Source organism: Bos javanicus, chromosome 7 (genome assembly GCF_032452875.1).
Source record: "Bos javanicus breed banteng chromosome 7, ARS-OSU_banteng_1.0, whole genome shotgun sequence".
NCBI classification, from domain to species: domain Eukaryota; kingdom Metazoa; phylum Chordata; class Mammalia; order Artiodactyla; family Bovidae; genus Bos; species Bos javanicus.
Genome location: NC_083874.1, coordinates 71869607 through 71889431, shown reverse-complemented (window position 1 = coordinate 71889431; position 19825 = coordinate 71869607). Strand labels below are relative to the sequence as shown.

The 19825-nt window shown below is 44.9% G+C and overlaps 1 protein-coding gene across 2 annotated transcripts in view; it reads left to right on the top strand.

Annotated features, from left to right (window-relative positions):
- The window catches only part of ATP10B (ATPase phospholipid transporting 10B (putative)), a 312921-nt gene that overhangs the window by 229715 nt on the left and 63381 nt on the right, over positions 1-19825 (top strand). For both annotated transcript variants that reach the window (XM_061424249.1, XM_061424250.1), the window contains 4 exons: positions 447-578; positions 4331-4458; positions 7023-7275; positions 8402-8640. In XM_061424249.1, the coding sequence (XP_061280233.1) occupies positions 447-578; positions 4331-4458; positions 7023-7275; positions 8402-8640 (752 nt within the window). The remainder of the gene's footprint in view (positions 1-446; positions 579-4330; positions 4459-7022; positions 7276-8401; positions 8641-19825) is intronic.

Sequence of the window (19825 nt, the reverse complement as noted above, 5' to 3'; positions counted from 1 at the left end):
CCTTGTTTTGTTAATTTTTTAGGTTTTTTTTTTTTTTTCAATTGGAGTAGATGTGCTTTTACAGTGTTGTGTTAATTTCTGCTATACAATAACATGAACCAGCCATTTGTATACACATATGTTGTATCATATATCCCCTCCCTTTTGAGCCTCCCCCCCCACCCCCCCACACCCCACGCCTCCAGGTCATCACAGAGCACTGAGCTGAGCGCCCTGTGCCGCACAACAGCTTCCCACTAGCTATCTTGTTTACACACAATAGTGTACACATATCAATCTCATTCTCCCATTTCATCCTCCCACAACCCCAAGACCCTTCCTGTGTCCACACATCCATTCTCTCCGTCTGCACTCTGTCCCTGCCCCGCACAGAGGTAAATCTCCTGCAGGAAGAGCCAGAGGCAAACGGGGGGCCAAAGACTGACGATCTGACTTCTCCCACAAAGGCCATGAGACGAAAGCCATGCTGAACAACAGCGGTCCGCGGTACAAACGCAGCAAGATCGAGCGGCGCATGAACAGAGACATCTTCTCCTGCATCGGCATCCTCTTCCTCATGTGCCTCATTGGAGCTGTAGGTATGGAATGTTCTGGAAAGAACAACCCCACAGGCATCTTTTGTTTCTTTTGTGCCAGTTGCCTCAACACAGAGCCTCAGTTTCCTTATCTACAAAAAGAAGTTAATAAATAAAAACAAGCCTACTCTGTATTTAACAGGGTGCCCATTCAGCCAAAATGCAGGTGACATTGTTCTGAAAGTTGTATGTGCCCTAAATTGTAGGAAGAGCATCTGGCATGTGTCTATTCAGGAAATACTTCCTGAACCCAGGCACCCCCTTACCCAGAGAGGGTAACAGATGAATCAATCACAGGACTGTCCTCAGAGAGCAGGAAGATCCTCAGAGTCCAGCAGGAACAAGTCCAGCCAGAGAGCAGAATCAATAACACCATCTGTCACATTCAGTGAGGGCGGCACCAGGTACTGTGTTCCTTTCCTAGTGCTGCTATAAAAGGTTAATGCAAATTGAGTGGTTTAAAACAACACTAGCTGATTCTGTTACATATCCAGGGTTCAGAAGTCCAAAATCAATTTCACTGGATTAAAACCAGGGTGCCTGCAGGACCGGCTCCTTCTGGAGACCCTGGGCTCGGGGGAGCAGCCCCTTGTCTTTTTGGTTTCTGCTGGCCACCTGGGTTTCTGCATTTGCGGCACTGGGGGATTTTCAGGACTTCCAGGTGGTAAAGAATCCGCCTGCCAATGCAGCAGTCGTAGGAGACTCGAGCTCTGTCCCTGGGTCAGGAAGATCCCCTGGAGAAGGAAATGGCTCCGGTATTCTTGCCTGGAGAATCCCACGGACAGAGGAGCCTGAAGGGCTACAGTCCAGAGGGGTCATGAAGAGTCAGACACAACTAAGCGAATGAGCACACACACACACACACACACACACATACATACCTTCGTTTTCAAAGCGCCTTACTTTACATCTCCTTCTCCTTGTCTGTGGGCATATCCCCCTGTGCCTCCTTGTTATAAGGACACTTGTAACACCATCATCAGGCCCACCCGGATAACCCAGGCTCCTCTTCACCATCTCAGGGTTCTTCACTCAATCCTGTCTGCAAGGTCCCTTCTGCATACTCACAGGGCCCCAGGTTGAGTACGCAGACACCTTAGGGGACAGCATTCAGCCTGCTGCTGGTGTTATGGGAGCATCAAGGAAGGAGGTCTTTCTGAAGCTGATTCTCACCAGAAGAGGAAGGTGGCAGGGACAGGATGGGGCCGGCAGCTGTGAAAGAAAAGAGAGGACGCTTTACCCCAAGGACAGCACAGACAAAGCACAGCGGCAGGAGGGAGAATCATTCCTTTGCAGAGGAGAGTTTGGCTATTTGGCAAGAGCAAAGCCAAGAATGGAACCCCGAACAGAGCAGGCTGAGGCCAGGATCTACTACAGCCAATGCAGACCGCTGTGGGAGGAGTGATCCGGAGTTATTTCAGTCGATCCTTGGAGGGTAGGCAGGGCAGCGAGTACGATCCTCGTTCTTACTCTCCCCCTCTATGGCTCAACACCAAGGACGGTTCTTGACACCCTAAAGGAGGCCTTCCAAGAAGCAGGGAGGATCAAATTGAAGAACTCATATGCTGAGTCCAGAGCCCCCTGCTGACTCTGCACCAGGGAGCAGCTGTCTCGTTTGCTCTTCACTTGCTTCTATCAGAAATCGCACCCATCACTGTTGTTATACTTTATTTTTTAGAAACTATTTCTTTTTAATATTTATTTATATTTATTTATTTGACTGTGCCAGGTCTTAGTTGCAGCATGTGGAATCTAGTTCCCTGACCAGGGATCGAACTCAGGCCCCCTGCAATTGGGAGCACAGAATCTTAGACACTGGACCACCAGGGAAGTCCTCATCACTGTTTTTAAGACAGTGTCCAAGACCTAAAACGTTGCCCAGCCTACAAAGTTCTTATGTGTGACCACAGTGAAGACAGGGGGGGTTAGTCTTGTGCATGGCCTGGAGTTTTGAATGAATGCAGTTCCCAGGTGTATCTCATGGCACTCCAAGGGGGGCTCAAAGCTGGAAGGGCAGTACCTGCAGGGAGCAGAAGCCAGCAAACAAGAAAGCCACCGATTGGTTTTGTGGTCCATCCATGTCAGCAGAGATGCTGCAAAACTCTTGGCTCTGTTTGGGGAAGGTTTTTTAGGGACTGTCAAACCGGGAAAGGACATTGAAGATCATGTCACTATGTCTCTAGAGAAAGGAGGTTAATGATTAAAGGGTCACAGAGTTAGACAAGATTCAGATTGCCCAAAATAAGAAATACTTTGAGAAAGTAATGGGGAGGGGCAGGATTCTCTTGTCTGAGAATAACAACTCATCGAGTGACAGGCCTCTGTTGGCACCTAACTAAAGTACAGCTCCTGTAGGAGGGGATGGCTCACAAATGAGCACCATTCCAGGGTTATTTATCACACATTTACTTTACCAGCCTTCCCTGGTGGCTCAGCTGATAAAGAATTCACCTGTAATGTGGAAGACCTGGGTTTGATCCCTGGGTTGGGAAAATTCCCTGGAGGAGGAAATGGCAACCACTCCAGTATTCTTGCCTGGAGAATCCCACGGACAGAGGAGCCTGGCAAGTGAATGGCTACCCACTCCAGTATTCTGGCCTGGAGAATTCCAAAGACTTTATAGTCCATGGGGTCACAAAGAGTCAGACACGACTGAGCGACTTTCACTTCACTACTTTAATGTATGAAGATGGAATTTCTTTTTTATTTGTCTGGATTGTCTTCCCCAGACCTTTCTGATCACCCAGTACCCACCTGGGCTTCAGAATCCCTCCAGGCCTCCTCCAGGCAGCCTGCTCTGATTTCTTTTATAATCTCTAGCTCCTCTGAAAGCCAGTGATCCTTACTCTGTACCATATATTTGGCCCTTAACCTCACATCTATAAGTCTCCTTTATTCTGCTGTGTATGATGGTATTTGGTCCAACCTCTTGGGCAAAGAAGTATCTTAGGGTCAGGGTGGCATCCTTTTTGCCTTTTATTCTCTATAGTTTCTGTCCTGGAGCCAAGAGCATTATACACATAGGGTGATCCTGTTCTCACAGTAACCCCATAGGGAAGGTACTGTTACTAATTGATAGATAAGGATGCTGAGATTCAGAGAGCTCAGTGCCAGTTTCACTTATCAATCTGCACTTGATGGGTGTTGCTATCCCCATTTATAATTAGAGAAACAGAGAGTTCAGTCCGTATCTGAGGCTGTTGCTATGGGCTCTTATAGCATTCCAGGATCTAGCTCATGCCAGATGAGATTTGTATCTTTACATCAGACTCCATGACTTGGTAGGGAACTCCTCAAAGACAAAAAGTAGGACCAACTCCTTTTTGAATTAATCAATTTTGGATATAGGGAAGGAGAGAGGCAGGGAAGAGTGAGTAAATAGAGTTGATGGATGGGTAGGTGGGTAGATGGATGGATTGAGGGATGGATGATTGGATGGGTGGGTGCATGAAGGAGAAAACAAACAAACTCTTGTCCCTTTCTCTATTTCCAACTCCTCTATAATAGGATTTAAACAAAATCTAAGTAGTCACCATGCTAGTCTCCTCTGCTAGGAGGAGAGATTGAAATGTAGGGTATGTGAAGGACCACTTAGAGCTAAATGAATACACACACACACAGTGTTATATAGAACAAGGATGTGCTCCTCCAAAGCACACTGATTTCTGGCAGTAGGTCAGGGACGGGCTGATGTGGTTGACCAATTGAAGATTAAGTGGAGCTTTTGCCTCATGCTTGGCTTTGCCTCCTCTCAGGTCACGGCCTCTGGAATGGAACCTTCACAGAGCACCCTCCCTTTGACGTTCCAGATGCCAAGGGCAACCACCTTCCCCTTGCCCTTGGGGGCTTCTACATGTTCCTCACCATGATCATCCTGCTCCAGGTAGGAGGTCCTCCCCATCTCGGGGCTCAAAAGACTAACGGCCAACACCTGTACAACTTTGCAAAAAAAAAAAAGAAAAAGAAAACTCAGTACTGACCCTGAGAAAGAACTAACTGGACTGAGATGAGAAAACATTGATTGCTTCTTATGGGTCTTTGAAGGTATTCGTATCTGGTATAATGTCAGGACCAGCCCTGCCTTGTGGAGGGGACCTTGGCCTCAGATAATAACAGAGGGAAATATTTATCAGACTCTTGTAATTTAAAAGTAAGATTGCAACAGAGATCCACGGGTGCCTGTCCGGCCACCAGATCTAGAACTGGTGAACCTTCTGACCTGAGAACCACAACGGTAACACAGCACAAAGAATGAAAACTTCCGAGCCCCAAGCATTCAGAGAAAGAAACCGCAGGTTAGCGTTGTCATATTTGTTAGGTTGAAGAAGAACCAGCACTATACATAGGAGAAAAGAAGGCAAAGGATGTAGACTACCTGTAAGAGAGAGGTAAGAAAGGCCCCTACTTGTAGGTAAACACCTGCAGTGAGGTATAAAGAGATTTAAAAAAAACCCTCAGGCCCAATAAGAATTACAGTCCATGAAAAGATAGGGGAAGTTGTAGTTTTGTTTTGACAAAACCCCATCTGTTTGAGTTCTTACAGTACTTGAGCATGTTTCTTGGCCCTCCAACTGGCAACGTTTTTCATTCATTAGTTCATTCATTCATGGAGCAAAGTAACCCTTTTTAAATATAAGGAGGAAGTCATGCTCTTCCTCTGCCCTGAACCCTCTGATGGTTTCATAACCAAAAGTGAAATAAATACAAAGGGAAATACAGAGTTCTGAGGTGACCAACAAGGCCTCATAACCAAAAGTGAAATAAATACAAAGGGAAATACAAAGTTCTGAGGTGACCAACAAGGCCTAAGTGATCTGGGCCCCACTCCCTCGGGGACCACATCTCTGAGCTGTCTCGCACACACGCCTGCTGACTCTCACCCCAGCCCTACAGACACCCAGCTGCCGGCCCGTGCCCTGCCTGGAACATGCCTCCTCCCACAGATAACCTCAGGCTCACGCCCTCGTTTCTTCAGGTTTCAGCACAAAGGTTGTGGTTTCTGAAATATGCCCTCCCAGCCTTCACTCTTTACTTTATTATTTTTTTCATGAGACTTCCCACCACTCAATATAGAATTTCTTTGTTTGTTTACTGGACTGGGAGGTCTTCAAGTCCAGGGCTTTTGTTCTGCTGCTGCTGCTGCTAAGTCGCTTCAGTCGTGTCTGATTCTGTGTGACCCCATAGACGGCAGCCCATTAGGCTCCCCCGTCCCTGGGATTCTCCAGGCAAGAACACCGGAGTGGGTTGCCATTTCCTTCTCCAATGCATGAAAGTGAAAAGTGAAAGTGAAGTCGCTCAGTCTTGTCCGACTCTTAGCGACCCCATGGACTGCAGCCTACCAGGCTCCTCCGTCCATGGGATTTTCCAGGCATTGCCATTTGAAGGACCTAAAACAGCATTCAGTATTTGTGTGTGTTAGTCGCTCAGTCGTGTCCGACTCTTTGCGACCCCATGACTGTATCCCACCAGACTCCTCTGTCCATGGAATTCTCCAGGCAAGAATATTGGAGTGGGTTGCCATTTCCTTCTCCAGGGGATCTTCCTGACACATGGATTGAACCCAGGTCTCCTACATTGCAGGCAGATTGTTTACCATCTGAGCTACATCAGTGGGCAGTGATCAACAATAAATCTGAATAGAAAACAGATTTAGGATTACCAAAGGGAAAAGAGAGGGAGAGACATAAATTAGGAGTCTGGGATTAGCAGATACACACTATCATATATTGGAGAAGGCAATGGCACCCCACTCCAGTACTCTTGCCTGGAAACTCCCATGGATGGAGGAGCCTGGTGGTCTGCAGTCCATGGGGTCGCGAAGAGTCAGACACAACTGAGCGATTTCACTTTCACTTTTCACTTTCATGCATTGGAGAAGGAAATGGCAACCCACTCCACTGTTCTTACCTGGAGAATCCCAGGGACGGGGGAGCCTGGTGGGCTGCCGTCTATGGGGTCGCACAGAGTCAGACATGACTGAAGTGACTTAGCAGCAGCAGCAACTACCATATATAAAGCAGATAACAAGAATCTACTGTATAAAGTATTATCAATATCTTGTAATAAACTGTAGTGGAAAAGAACATGAAAAAGTATATACAATGTTATGTAGAGAGAATGAAATCACTTTGCTGCATACCTGAACCCAACACAACTCTGTAACTAGATCTCCTTACTCCTTCCAGCTCAATCATTAAACAAGCAGTGGTGAGTGTCTACCCCATACCAAATATTCCTGGCTCAGGAAGGCCTGTGTTTTTTTCAGATTCTCCTAAGGATCCCAAGGCAGGCATGAGGTCACTGAGCTTTAATTTCTCAGAGAAAACCCACTGCGTGAGCTGACCTGAGCTTTTCATGAAATGCTTTTGCTACTCCATCACTCAGGAAGGGCCTGAGATGGCAGACCAGCCTCTTTATCTGACACAGTGGGACTCAATCTCCCCACAGATACTGATCCCAATCTCCCTGTATGTGTCCATCGAGCTGGTGAAGCTCGGGCAAGTCTTCTTCCTGCACAACGATCTTGACCTGTATGATGAAGAGACTGACTTGTCCATTCAATGTCGAGCCCTCAACATCACTGAGGACTTGGGTCAGATCCAGTACATCTTCTCCGACAAGACGGGAACACTGACCGAGAACAAGATGGTGTTCCGACGTTGTACCATCATGGGCCACGAGTATTCTCACCAAGAAAATGGTACGAGGGGGCTCCTGGGGGCCCCATCCTTCTTATAAAGAAATCACCCCTGCTCTCCTAAGAGAGTGGTGATTAAAACCCATTCTCCTGGCTCTCGGCAAAGGCTTAGTGGTTCTGTGGGAAGTAGCATCCTGTATCCCTGCGGCCTCCTTGTCACAGATCAATGCTGTTCTTATCACTTGTAAACTTTCATTTGCTCCTGAAGGCTATGGGTAATCTCCTGTGTGGTAGCCCTCCAGGTGGTTGATCTTTGTCCTCAGTGGATCTTTGCCTGGTATAATTGACACAGAGGATATTTACTTGTCAGGAATGCACTGAGAAGATGTCCAAATTATGTTCCAGTCCTTCAACCAAAGTTTAGGAATTTTTCAGGTTACCTTACCTGACAGGACAGGCGCAGGTAGAAGCACATGGGATACAATCAGGAAATGCCCTCCAAGCTAACTGACCTCTTGGGGTCACTGACACAAAGCTTTGCCTTAGGGGATGTGGCTAGAAAATGCCTGGATTGTCATCTTGCATAGACTGAAGGTGGCTGATACAGCTGACTGATCCCCTTGGTTCCTTCCCGGCACAGCACACGTGTCCGCGCACACACACTCACACACTCACACCACTTCTTTCATTCTTCATTCTTTTGAGTGGGAGGGATTAAGAAAGAGAAAAGAGAAGGTACCATAGGCAGTCTAATCCCCTTTGCCAAAGTGATAACCAGGTACATGGGAGCTTCTAATCTTAATAATTACAGCTACCATTACCAATACTTAGAGTATGCTTATCACTTTTATATTGTTATATATTAAGTCTTTTATACATACCATTATATCATTAAGTCTTCAAAACAATGAGTTGAATAGTTTTTATAACCCCTAATTGAGGAAGTAGAGGCGTGGGTTATGCGAAGCTCAAAGTCACATAGATAGGAGGTAGGAGGGCCAGGATTTGAACTTGTGTGACCAAGTTGTACCCCACTTTCACCAGTCAGGGTAACCAGCTATCTGTAATCTAGAGCAGCATAATGTTCTTACACCATGCTCTTTTAGCTTCACCCCCAAAGTCTACCATCTCCCCAGCCATGATCTGGCTGAGGTATGACTGAGGCAATAACAAGATTCCTTTCTTGCAGCTAAGCGACTGGAGACCCCAAAGGAGCTGGACTCAGACAGTGAAGAGTGGACCCAATACCGGTGCTTGTCCTTCCCAGCCCGAAGGGACCAGGGCCCAGCAACAATGAGGGGCCAAGGAGGGTCCCAGCCTCTGAGGAGGAGCCAGAGTGCCCGTGTACCCATCCAGAGCCACTCACGACAAAGGTCTATGGGGCGCTGTGAAATCTCACAGCCCTCTGTGGCCTTCAGCAGCTCCATAGTAAGTGCCTGCCTTTCCCTCTTTGAATTGCAAGTGACCTTTCTTGAGGAGAGATAGGGGATGGTTCCAGGGCATGAAAGAGAAGGGTGTATAAACCCTGAATTGCTCTCAAAATGGCAGCCCTTGGTCTTGTTTGTAATCTGTATAGGTTTTGCATGTACGAGTCTGTTAATTTCAAATGTTCAATGTCTTGACATTGAGAGATTTCGAAATGGAATTAGAAAAAGTCTCCTCACTAAGCCAGTGTTTCCCTGTGGTGATAACTGATTTGAATTAAGAAGTCTGCGCTCCCCAGGTTGGGTGTGCCATCCTCAGCTCATAGTGTCCCCCACCCCCTCTCTCTATACCCATCCCTGCACTGAGGCCCAGCAGCAAGTTCACTATGTACATTTTTCCAAAATACAGTTGATAGGAAAGAGAGATATCTGACATGTCCATGTTTCTATAAAGTGGAAAAATGAAAGGTGAACCTATAAGGCTTACAGGCTTCAAGAAAAATGGCAGAATGTATTTATTGTGATAATCAGAGAGTCTTAAGTTGTTATGAAGCAGAGGACATCTCTGTCAAATTTACCCAGCCCACCTCCTTCTCTTAGGCTAACTGCTTGGCCCCTAGGATGTTGAACTTTGCAAATTTGGGGTTTTCTGCATATGGTCCCTTCACATTCGATCCACTGGGACAGTTACCATTAAACATCTAGGTAGCATGAAGACACTGAGTTTGTTCCCAAGATGAGGCAGCATGCCCTAGAAGCCAAGGCCAGAGCCAGGGCCTCTGACTCCTGTCCCATTCCACTGTCCTCTGCATCAAGCTCTTCCTCTAGGGAACACATCATTCAGAGTCTTCAATACTTACAGAGAAGGCCTCAGGGACCCCTGGTAGCTTGAACAAGACACATATACTCACAGAGGGACCGAAAGTGCTATCATCCTGTTAGAGCATTAGATTTTCAGAATGATCATTTTGGTAAATTTCACTCGTCTTTCATTCCACTCATTATACACATACACACTCACACACACAAACTACATGTGTTAACATTTTTGCAGTCATCATATACATAAATTGTAGCTGCTGCTTTTTTGGATTCTGACATGATATCAAAAGCCTTTTCTACATTGCTACCTAGTATTCATTACCCAGGACTGTGTTTTCTGACTGTGACAGGAAATTCTGTGAGTCTGTATCTTCTGGGTTCTTGTTTATCTAATTTAAGTACAAAGTTAACATACTTACGTAATTATATACTGCATGTAATAATGTACATTCTGTGCATGTATGTTATTATCATGCACATAAACACAGTAATAGCAAGGATAAAAAATAGCAATGTGTTAAGACATGTGATATTTACAAACCTACAAAAAGAATGATCCATTGATGACTCTGGGAATATTTTGGTTTTTATTTTTCTTTTTGATTTTCCCAAAAGAAGTAACAATAGGATATGCATATTGTCAAGTCTTTCTCTGATTTAATTCCGTCCCCTCTGAATGGAATCCTCTTCCCCCAGCTCTTTACCTAAATGTTTGGACAATGGATTCAGTGAGTTCTCTTTGGGCACGGGAACTAAATCTTGCGCTGCTGGAGTCTTTTGGTTTCTTCCAGTTCTGGATACCACAGGCATCCTGTGTATCTGAGAATGTCTCCTCCAGGAGAAAAAGGAAACTTTCCTGTGTAGATATCAGTTGGGATATGCAGATTCATTGGTCCCTATTCAGTCTCACAAATTTCAGAGCCCAGGAAAAACTGCGGCCCTGACTCAGTCAGTATAACTTTTATTCAGGGCCCTTAGCTGATGGTCACTGAAAGGGGCACGTGCACTATGAGCTATTTCCAGATCTTGAATGTCATCGATTTGCCCTGGCTGGCACATTTGAAGTCCAGTTCTAGCTAAATTCACTCATGAACGATAAGGAAATTGACACAGTAATATCCAATTCTTGTTGCCTGGGCAGGGCAAGATGGTGATGTGTTCCTTCTATGAACTGTTAAATTTTCAGACTGAAAATCTGGGGTTAGTCAGACAATAGCACCCCAGCTACTTGTCTGGGGGCGTGGGCACTAGGCCTAGAGTCAGGAAATGTGGGCTCTGGTTTCAACTCTGCCGAGGTTTGCTGGGTGGTCTTAAGCAACATGCTAAACCTCTTTGTGTCCCTGTTTCATCTCTCACTGGCTGGACTCTGTGGGAGAGGGAGAGGGTGGGATGATTTGGGAGAATGGCATTGAAACATGTGTAATATCATATATGAAATGAAACGCCAGTCCAGGTTCAATACACAATACTGGATGCTTGGGGCTGGTGCACTGGGACGACCCAGAAGGATGATACGGGGAGGGAGGAGGGAGGAGGGTTCAGGATGGGGAACATGTGTATACCTATGGTGGATTCATGTTGATAAATGGCAAAACCAATACAATATTGTAAAGTTAAAAAATAAAATTAAAAAGAAAATTTTTTTAATTATTTCACCAAAAAAATAAATAAATAAATAAAAGTCAAAGAATATGACTCTTGTAATTAGGCACGTTTGGGGTCACATGCCCCCAGGTGTTCATCTCAGCTCCACTGTGTATCAGCTCTGTGGCTTTGGCCAGTTCACTGGGTGGAAACCTCAATATTCTTATCTCAAGAAAGGATTACTGTTGGTTTCAAGGATTTAATCCTTAAAATACTGTGTTCTAGACAGAGGGATAAATAATAGAAGTTTTAAATGACCTTTTAAAGGAAAGCTGTCTGCCTTGGACAAATGTTCACATAAGTGATGACAGGGAGAAGAAACGGGAGTTTTCATAAAATACGTGGAATCCTCCCCCCTGATATTCTGGACTATTTGGTCTAGGGTGGGGCCTGAGTATTTATATTTTGATTTCTAGTGATTCTGCTGAGCAGCCACTAAGAACCTCTCTAAGCACGCTATCACCCCACTCAGAAATAGTCTTCATTTGGTTCAAATAGATGCCTTCTACAACTTGGGAGGCATTGGCTGAAGGGGGTGATTTAAGCTGCCTTAAAGGGGTCTGATACTAACCTGTATACTCTCTGTGGCTGGAATATCAGATCCTTGAATTTGTCTGTGGAGAACATCTGTGGCAGCCCCAGGAAGATGCGCTGGCTCCTAGCTCCTGACTCCCACCCCCACCGACTCTTGCCAAACTCTATGCTGTCTCATCTTCCACCTGCCCATCTGGCATCCAATTTGGTTGGATAATCTCTTGGCACCACCAGTGCTTTACCTTACCTTTGTAAACCCAGCCAGAACTTGCCTCTGAAGCCCCAGAGATGCCAGGTCATGGCGGAGCACCCAACCCCCTTCAAAGAAGCCCATTGTTGGCCTCCACGGCCCTTTGCTCTAAACCAAAAATAAAATGTGCATCAACAATAACAACCACCACAACAAAAGCTGACTTTTTTCTTTTACTACAAAGAACAAGGTAGCATTGGTAATTGTTGTTTAATTGGCTGCCGTCATATCTGTGACTTTAGGGTGGGGTAATATATCACTACTTAGGAAAGTAAGGAGTCCTTAGCCAGTATTTATGAATCCTGGTAGATGGGAAATGAAATGCCCTCCCTGCCCACCCCACCCCCACCCCCAGTCTGTGAGCAGCCAAGATTGGAGTACAAAGTCTTTGTTTAGACATGTTGCTTGAAAAATGTTTTCCAGTCATCAGACCAAACACTATCTTCCTAATCATAAAGTTTGCATCAGGGTGGGTTAGGCTCCATACTTCACCACCTCTCCCTTCTGTGGGCACAGCCTCACCCATCTGTCTGGAAAGAATGCAATGGAGGAAAGTAAAGAAGGCTGTCTTTGGCCCTCTGCCTCTTTTTTGAAACTTGGTCTTCCTTTCCTTCTTGGGAAGATACTTGTGCCACACTTGTTGTCTGCTCTGGGACAGCCCACATGCACACACTCCCACAACAAGGTTAGATAAGAGTCTGGATTTAACTAACCTAGCATGCAAAATCCTTTAGGAAGTGACATGACTACACAGGGCAATAAATGGATGAGGCCTGTCTCAGCTTGGCTTCCCTCAGGGTCCCAAATGGGGGCCCATAGCCCTATTCGTAAGAACTAGGTCTTGCCAGCAAAAGAGACACAGATATAAAGAACAGGCTTTTGGACTCTGTGGGAGAAGGCAAGGGTGGGACGATTTGAGAGAATAGTATCAAAACATGTATATTACCATATGTGAAATAGATAACCAGTCCAAGTTCAAAGCATGAAACAGGGCACTCAAAGCTGGTGCACTGGGATAACCCAGAGGGATGGGTTGGGATGGGAGGTGGGAGAGGGGTTCAGGACTGGGGGGACACATTTACACCCATGGCTGATTCATGTCAGTGCATGGCAAAACCACAATATTGTAAAGTAATTAGCCTCCAATTAAAATACATAAGGAAATGGCACCCCACTCCAGTGCTTTTGCCTGGAAAATCCCATGGACAGAGGAGCCTGGTAGGCTGCAGTCCATGGGGTCGCTAAGAGTCAGACACGACTGAGCAACTTCACTTTCACTTTTCACTTTCATGCATTGGAGAAGGAAATGGCAACCCACTCCAGTGTTCTTGCCTGGAGAATCCCAGGGATGGCGGAGCCTGGTGGGCTGCCATCTACGGGATCACACAGAGTCGGACACGACTGAAGTGACTTAGCAGCAGCAGTGTGGGTTTATTTCTGAGACCTCTATCCTGTTCTATTGATCCACATGTCTGTTTCTGTGACAATACTATGTTGTTTTTATTATTATAACTTTATAGTATTTTCTGAAGTTTGGGAGAGTTATGCCTTCAGCTTTGTTCTTTTTCCTCAGATTGTTTGGCAATTCTTGGTCTTTTATGGTTCCATATAAATGTTAGTATTATTTGTTTTAGTTCTATGAAAAGTGTCACTGGTAATTTGATTGAGATTGTTTTAAATCTGTAGATGGCTTTGGGTAATATGGCCATTTTAACAGTATTAATTCTTCCAATCCAAGAGCATGGACTCTTTTTCTGTTTCTTTGTATCATCTTCAATTTCCTATATCAATACATTCTAGTTCTCAGAATATAAATCTTTCACCTCCTTGGTCTGGTTTATTCCTAAATACTTTTTGATGTGATTTTAAAAGGGATTTTTTTAAATTTTCCCTTTCTGATATTTCATTGTTTGTTTTAAAGAAACACAACCAATTTCTGAATGTTTATCTTGTACCCTGCCACCTTGTAGTTCTAGTAGTTTTAGTGTGGAATCTTTAGGGTTTTATACATATATTACCATGCTATCAGCACATAATGACAATTTTATCTGTTTCCTTCCAATTTGGATGCCCTTCCTTTTTCTTGTCTGATGTTTGTGGCTAGGACTTCCAATACTAAGTTGAGTAGAAATGGTGAGAAATGGCATCCTTGTCTTGTTCTAGATTTTAGCTGGGAAGGCTTTCAGTTTTTCACCATTGAGTATTATGTTGACTGTGGGTTTGTCATAGATGGTTTTTATTATGTTCAGACATGTACCCTCTATACCCACCTTGGTACGGGTTTTTATAATGAATCAATATTGTAGGGAACTCTCTTTTTACTAGTCGACTGAGTTTTTCCCTTGGAGTTTCTGTCTCATTTGGGAAAAGTTCACCTTAACAATCCATGTGCTTTTATTTAAGCAAATATTTACTAACATTCAGTTCAGTTAAGTCACTCAGTCATGTCCAACTCTTTGCAACCCCATGGACTATATAGCACTCCAGGCTTCCCTGTCCATCACAAACTCCCAGAGCTTGCTCAAACTCATGTCCATTGAGTCAGTGATGCCATCCAACCATCTCATCCTCTGTTGTCCTCTTCTCCTCCTGTCTTCAATCTTTCCCAGAATCAGGGTCTTTTCCAATGAGTCAGTTCTTCACATCAGGTGGCCAGGTATCAGTCCTTCCAATGAATATTCAGGACTAAGTTCCTTTAGGATTGACTGGTTTGATCTCCTTGCAGTCCAAGGGACTCTCAAGAGTCTTCCCCAACACCACAGTTCAAAAACATCAATTCTTCAGTGCTCAGCTTTCTGTATGGTCCAACTCTCACATCCATACATGACTACTGGAAAAACCATAGCTTTGACTAGACAGACCTTTGTCAGCAAAGTAATGTCTCTGCTTTTTAATGTGCTCTCTAGGTTGGTCATAGCTTTTCTTCCAAGGATCAAGTATCTCTTTAATTTCATGGATGCAATTACTAACACTGGGATCTCCCTATTCTTCACCCAAACTCAATATCAAGGCCACAACCTCAGCAAGGGCAAAAACATCACTACCCTAAATAGTACTTCAGCCTTCAACTCCCCAGCAACCGAGAAAGTTTATGTCCACAATAGGATACAACCACATGGCTAAGTATTCATAAGGAACCAAAGGGCAGATGGGAGAGTAAGCCTCCTTGCCTCCTCTGTTCCCCACCACTCAAAGACAACCATTATTTGAGCTTTCCTGTGTCCTTCCCAGAGGTGCTTGTAGCTATATCTTGCTGCTGCTGCTGCTGCTAAGTCGCTTCAGTCATGTCCGACTCTGTGCGACCCCACAGACGGCAGCCCACCAGGCTCCCCTGTCCCTGGGATTCTCCAGGCAAGAACGCTGGAGTGGGTTGACATTTCCTTCTCCAATGCATGAAAGTGAAAAGTGAAAGTGAAGTCGCTCAGTCGTGTCCAACTCTTCACAATCCCATGGACTGCAGCCTACCAGGCTCCTCCATCCATGGGATTTTCCAGGCAAGAGTACTGTAGTGGGTTGCCATTGCCTTCTCCAAGCTATATCTTAGGTTGGCCAAAAATTTTGTTTGGGTTTTCATATGCTTTTATGGAAAAACCTAAAGGAACTTTTTGGAAAACCCAATAAAAGCATGCAAGTGGAATATTCACATAAGCACATCCTTTCCTACAAATAAAAGTGCACCATGCACTGTCTTGGACTCTGAACTTCTCTTTAACCTAATGAATCTTGAGGAATATTGCATGTATGTAGACAAATGGACAGATATTCAGTGGAGAGCTGCCTTGTCACTTTTTAAATGGCTGTTAAAATCTGTTGACTGGTTGAGCCATCATCTGTTTCTACATGTATGTAAGTTTTTTTTATAGATTCTTAGAGCATAACTGCTAGATTGAGATTTTGTGCATGTTTAAAATTTGGATTGATACTACCCCAGTGGTTGTACCAGTCCAGACACTCACCAATAGCAAATGGAAGGGTCTGCTTCCTCTTCATCTGTCAATTCTATATATTCTCAGTATCTACTTTTCTTGGACTAGCCTTTCATTTATTGTCAGTCAGCCAACAAATACGAAACAAGCATCTACACTGTGGCAAGTACCATTCTAGCCACTGGGGATATAAAGTCTAATGGGGCATCATCCCTGATTTCAGGCATTTGCAGTCCAAGGAAGGGACAAGAAGAACCCCAGTGACTATGTGACACTGCTCTCAGGCTGGGATGTAAAGGGGCAGAGGTACATAGAAGCCCAAAGGAAATGCACTTACATCAAACTAGGAGTCAGGGGGAGCTTCCTGAAAGGGTTAGCATCGGAGCTGAATTTGAGACAAAATTAAAGGTTAACCAGAGCAAAGAGAAGAAACCATCTAGTTGGGGGGGTTGCAGGTTGTTGTAGGGGAGACATTCCATACAAGCAAATGGAGACTTGCAGTTCTAAACAGTAGCTGGAATAAGAGGCACAGGTCATAGAGAGGGGAAGAGGAGATGGAGGCATGGGAGGGACTAGGCCACAGTTTGTTCCAGGCCTGCACACGAGGGCTCCTGTTCATTTCCACCACTGGCTCTGTGGGTTCCCACAGCGGCAGCCTGCTGCACTCAATCAATGATTGTCAACAATGTGACTGTGAATGAACTGTCATTTAAAGTGAGAGGAGAGTAGTGGATTGGAGCTTGGCCACCTCCTCACAGCTTTCAATGTCAAATGCTCCCAGCCAGAGAGGAAATGGGAGAAATAGGGCAGCCATATAGCCTAGAATCTTGTACTCAAACTGTGGTCCTCAGACCCACAGCAGGCAGGAGCACCACTTGGGAGCTTATAGAAATGCAGATGCTTAGGCCTCACTCCAGACTTGCTAAATCAGCATCTGTGTTTAAACAAGATGCCTAGCTGATTCATGTACATGTTAGAGTTTGGGAAGTACTGGCATCATGTTTAAGGGTTTGGGTCTAGCATCAGCAGAACTGGGTTCAGGACTGAGCTATTTTATTGATTTTGAGACCTTAGACAAGTTATTTATTTGCAGTGAGCCTCATTCACTTCACTAATAAAGTGGGAGAATGATAATAGCTATTTAATGCTGTTATAATGACACAATATACACAGAAGCCAGGCTTCCCAGGTGACATTTGTGGTAAAGAACTTGCCAGACAATACAGGAGACAGAAGAGACACAGGTTCAATCCCTAGGTTGGGAAGATCCCCTGGAGGAGGCAACCCACTCCAGTATTCTTGCCTGGAGAATCCCATGGACAGAGGAGCCTGGCAAGCTACGTGGGATCACAAAAAGTCAGACACAACTAACGTGACTTAACACACACATGGAAGCACTTAGCATAGCAATCACTTTCCTGTAAGTTGTCAATAGACACAATCCAGTGATAATAACAGGATCCTTGAGGGTGTGGTGTGAGGTCAGAGAGCACCTTCTTCAAAGAGGAAGCCTTGGGGGTTCTGCTATAGAAAGAAATCCAACCGGTTGGGTGCCAGGTTGCCACAAAGCTCTAATCTGAACAACCAGTAGCCCCATAGACGTGTATTTCTTTTCCTTCAGAGAAATAGACTAGCCAAAGGGCCCCAAGGTGGATAAGGGGTGATGCTTTCTCGCTAAGTGTCCTACATGCCAAGTTCCTAGTGTTAATGAACCGGATAGGAAACCAATGGGCTGTGGGCAAAGGGAACCACGAAGAAGCTTGCCCTGCAGAAACAAGTCTGTGTGTCTGGATAAAGCTGCCATGACATCTGCCGTTGACACCTGCAGACTGGGCCTGCTGCCAGTGCCAGACACAAGTAGGCCCTTCGCCAAACTTCTTTTTAATGCATTGCTGTATGATTGAAAGTAAATACTAAGGAAGAGTTTTAACAAAGAGCCCCTGTTAGTTCATCAGTGGTGAGGTAGTGTCTTGCCCTAGATAGGAGTTAGGCAACAAAGGTTTGAGCGAGTGCCTGCAGGCTGCCAGGCACCAGGACACATCGCAGTCTCTGCCCTCATGGCACTTAAGAGACTAGAGAGTAAATGGACATGCAATAAATACCCATTAAATCATTTTATCTGTGTCACCGTTTGGAAATACATAATGCATAGCTTGGAGCAAAGCAGTGTGCTGTTGGGCTGGAGTCAGGTGGTGTGAAATCTGTCCTAGTTCTGACCCTGATTCAATGTGCAGTCTTGAAAAGTTCACTTCCCTCCTCTCTGGCACTCAGTTTTATCATCAGGAAAATAGGGGATTTGGCTGTGATGACATCCAAGCTTGTTCCCAACTCTGGGTATCTGTAGTAAGGGTTAAAAGCACCCCATTTATGTACCATCACAAAAAAAAAAAAAAAAAGATAAAATATTTTCTGGAAAAGACCCCCATAATCCCCTTTATAATCTTGTGGACTGTCTGCTGAGCCCTAAGGATTAGATATGCAAGCTCACTGAGATGCCAGACACTAAAGATGCCAGCAGTCAGCAAGAATCAAAGGCTACTTCTTTCTCATGGGGGATCTTGCCTGGCATGGGGGTTAAAGAGCATGAATTCTAGAGTTGAACTTTCTTGAATCAACTGACTATATGACCTGGGCAAGATGCCTAATCTCCCTGAGCAGCAGTTTCTTCATTTGAAATGCAGAGGTAACTGGGAGAATAGTGGTTGTTGTTGTTCAGTCACTCAGTCACGTCCAACTCTTTTCGACCCCATGAACTGTAGCACTTTACTGTCCTTTATCATCTCCCAGAGTTTGCTCAAACTCATGTCCATTGAGTCCATGATGCCATCCAACCATCTCACCCTCTTTTGTCCCCTTCTCTTCCTGCTTTCAATCTTTCCCAGCATCAGGGTCTTTTCTAATGAATCAGTTCTCATCAAGTGGCCAAACTATTGGAACTTCAGCTTAAGCATCAGTCCTTCCAATGAATATTCAGGACTGATTTCCTTTAGGATTGACTGGTTTGATCTCCTTGCAGTCCAAGGGACTCTCAAGAGTCTTCTTCAACACCACAGTTCAAAAGCATCAATTCTTCAATGCTCAGTCTTCTTCATGGTCCAACTCTCACATCCATACATGACTACTGCAAAATCAGAGCTTTGACTAGACAGAACTTTGCAGCAAATAATGTTTCTGCTTTTTAATATGCTGTCTAGTTTGGTCATAGATTTTCTTCCAAGGAGCCAGAATCTTTTGATTTCATGGATGCAGTCACCATCTGCAGTGATTTTTGGAGCTCAAGAAAATAAAGTCTGTCACTGTTTCCATTGTTTTCCCATCTATTTGCCACGAAATGATGGGACCTAGACAGCATATTAAGAAGCAGAAACATTACCTTGCCAACAAAGGTCCGTCTAGTCAAGGCTATGGTTTTTCCAGTAGTCATGTATGGATGTGAGAGTTGGACTATAAAGAAAGCTGAGCACCGAAGAATTGACGCTTTTGAACTGTGGTGTTGGAGAAGACTCTTGAGCGTCCCTTGGACTGCAAAGGGATCCAACCAGTCCATCCTAAAAGAGATCAGTCCTGGGTGTTCATTGGAAGGACTGATGTTGAGGCTGAAACTCCAATACCATTACCACCTGATGTGAAGAGCTGACTCATTTGAAAAGACCCTGATGCTGGGAAAGATTGAGGGTAGGGGAAGAAGGGGACGACAGAGGATGAGATGGTTGGATGGCATCACTGACTCAATGGACATGAGTTTGGGTAAACTCCAGTAGTTGGTGATGGACAGGGAGGCCTGGCGTGCTGCAGTCCATTGGGTCACAAAGAGTCAGACATGACTAAGCAACTGAACTGAACTGATGGGACTGGATACCATGATCTTAGTTTTCTGAATGCTGAGCTTTAAGCCAGCTTTTTCACTCTCCTCTTTAACTTTCATCAAGAGGTTCTTTAGTTCCTCTTCACTTTCTACCTTAATAGTGGTATCATCTGCATGTCTGAGGTTATTGATATTTCTCCAGCAATCT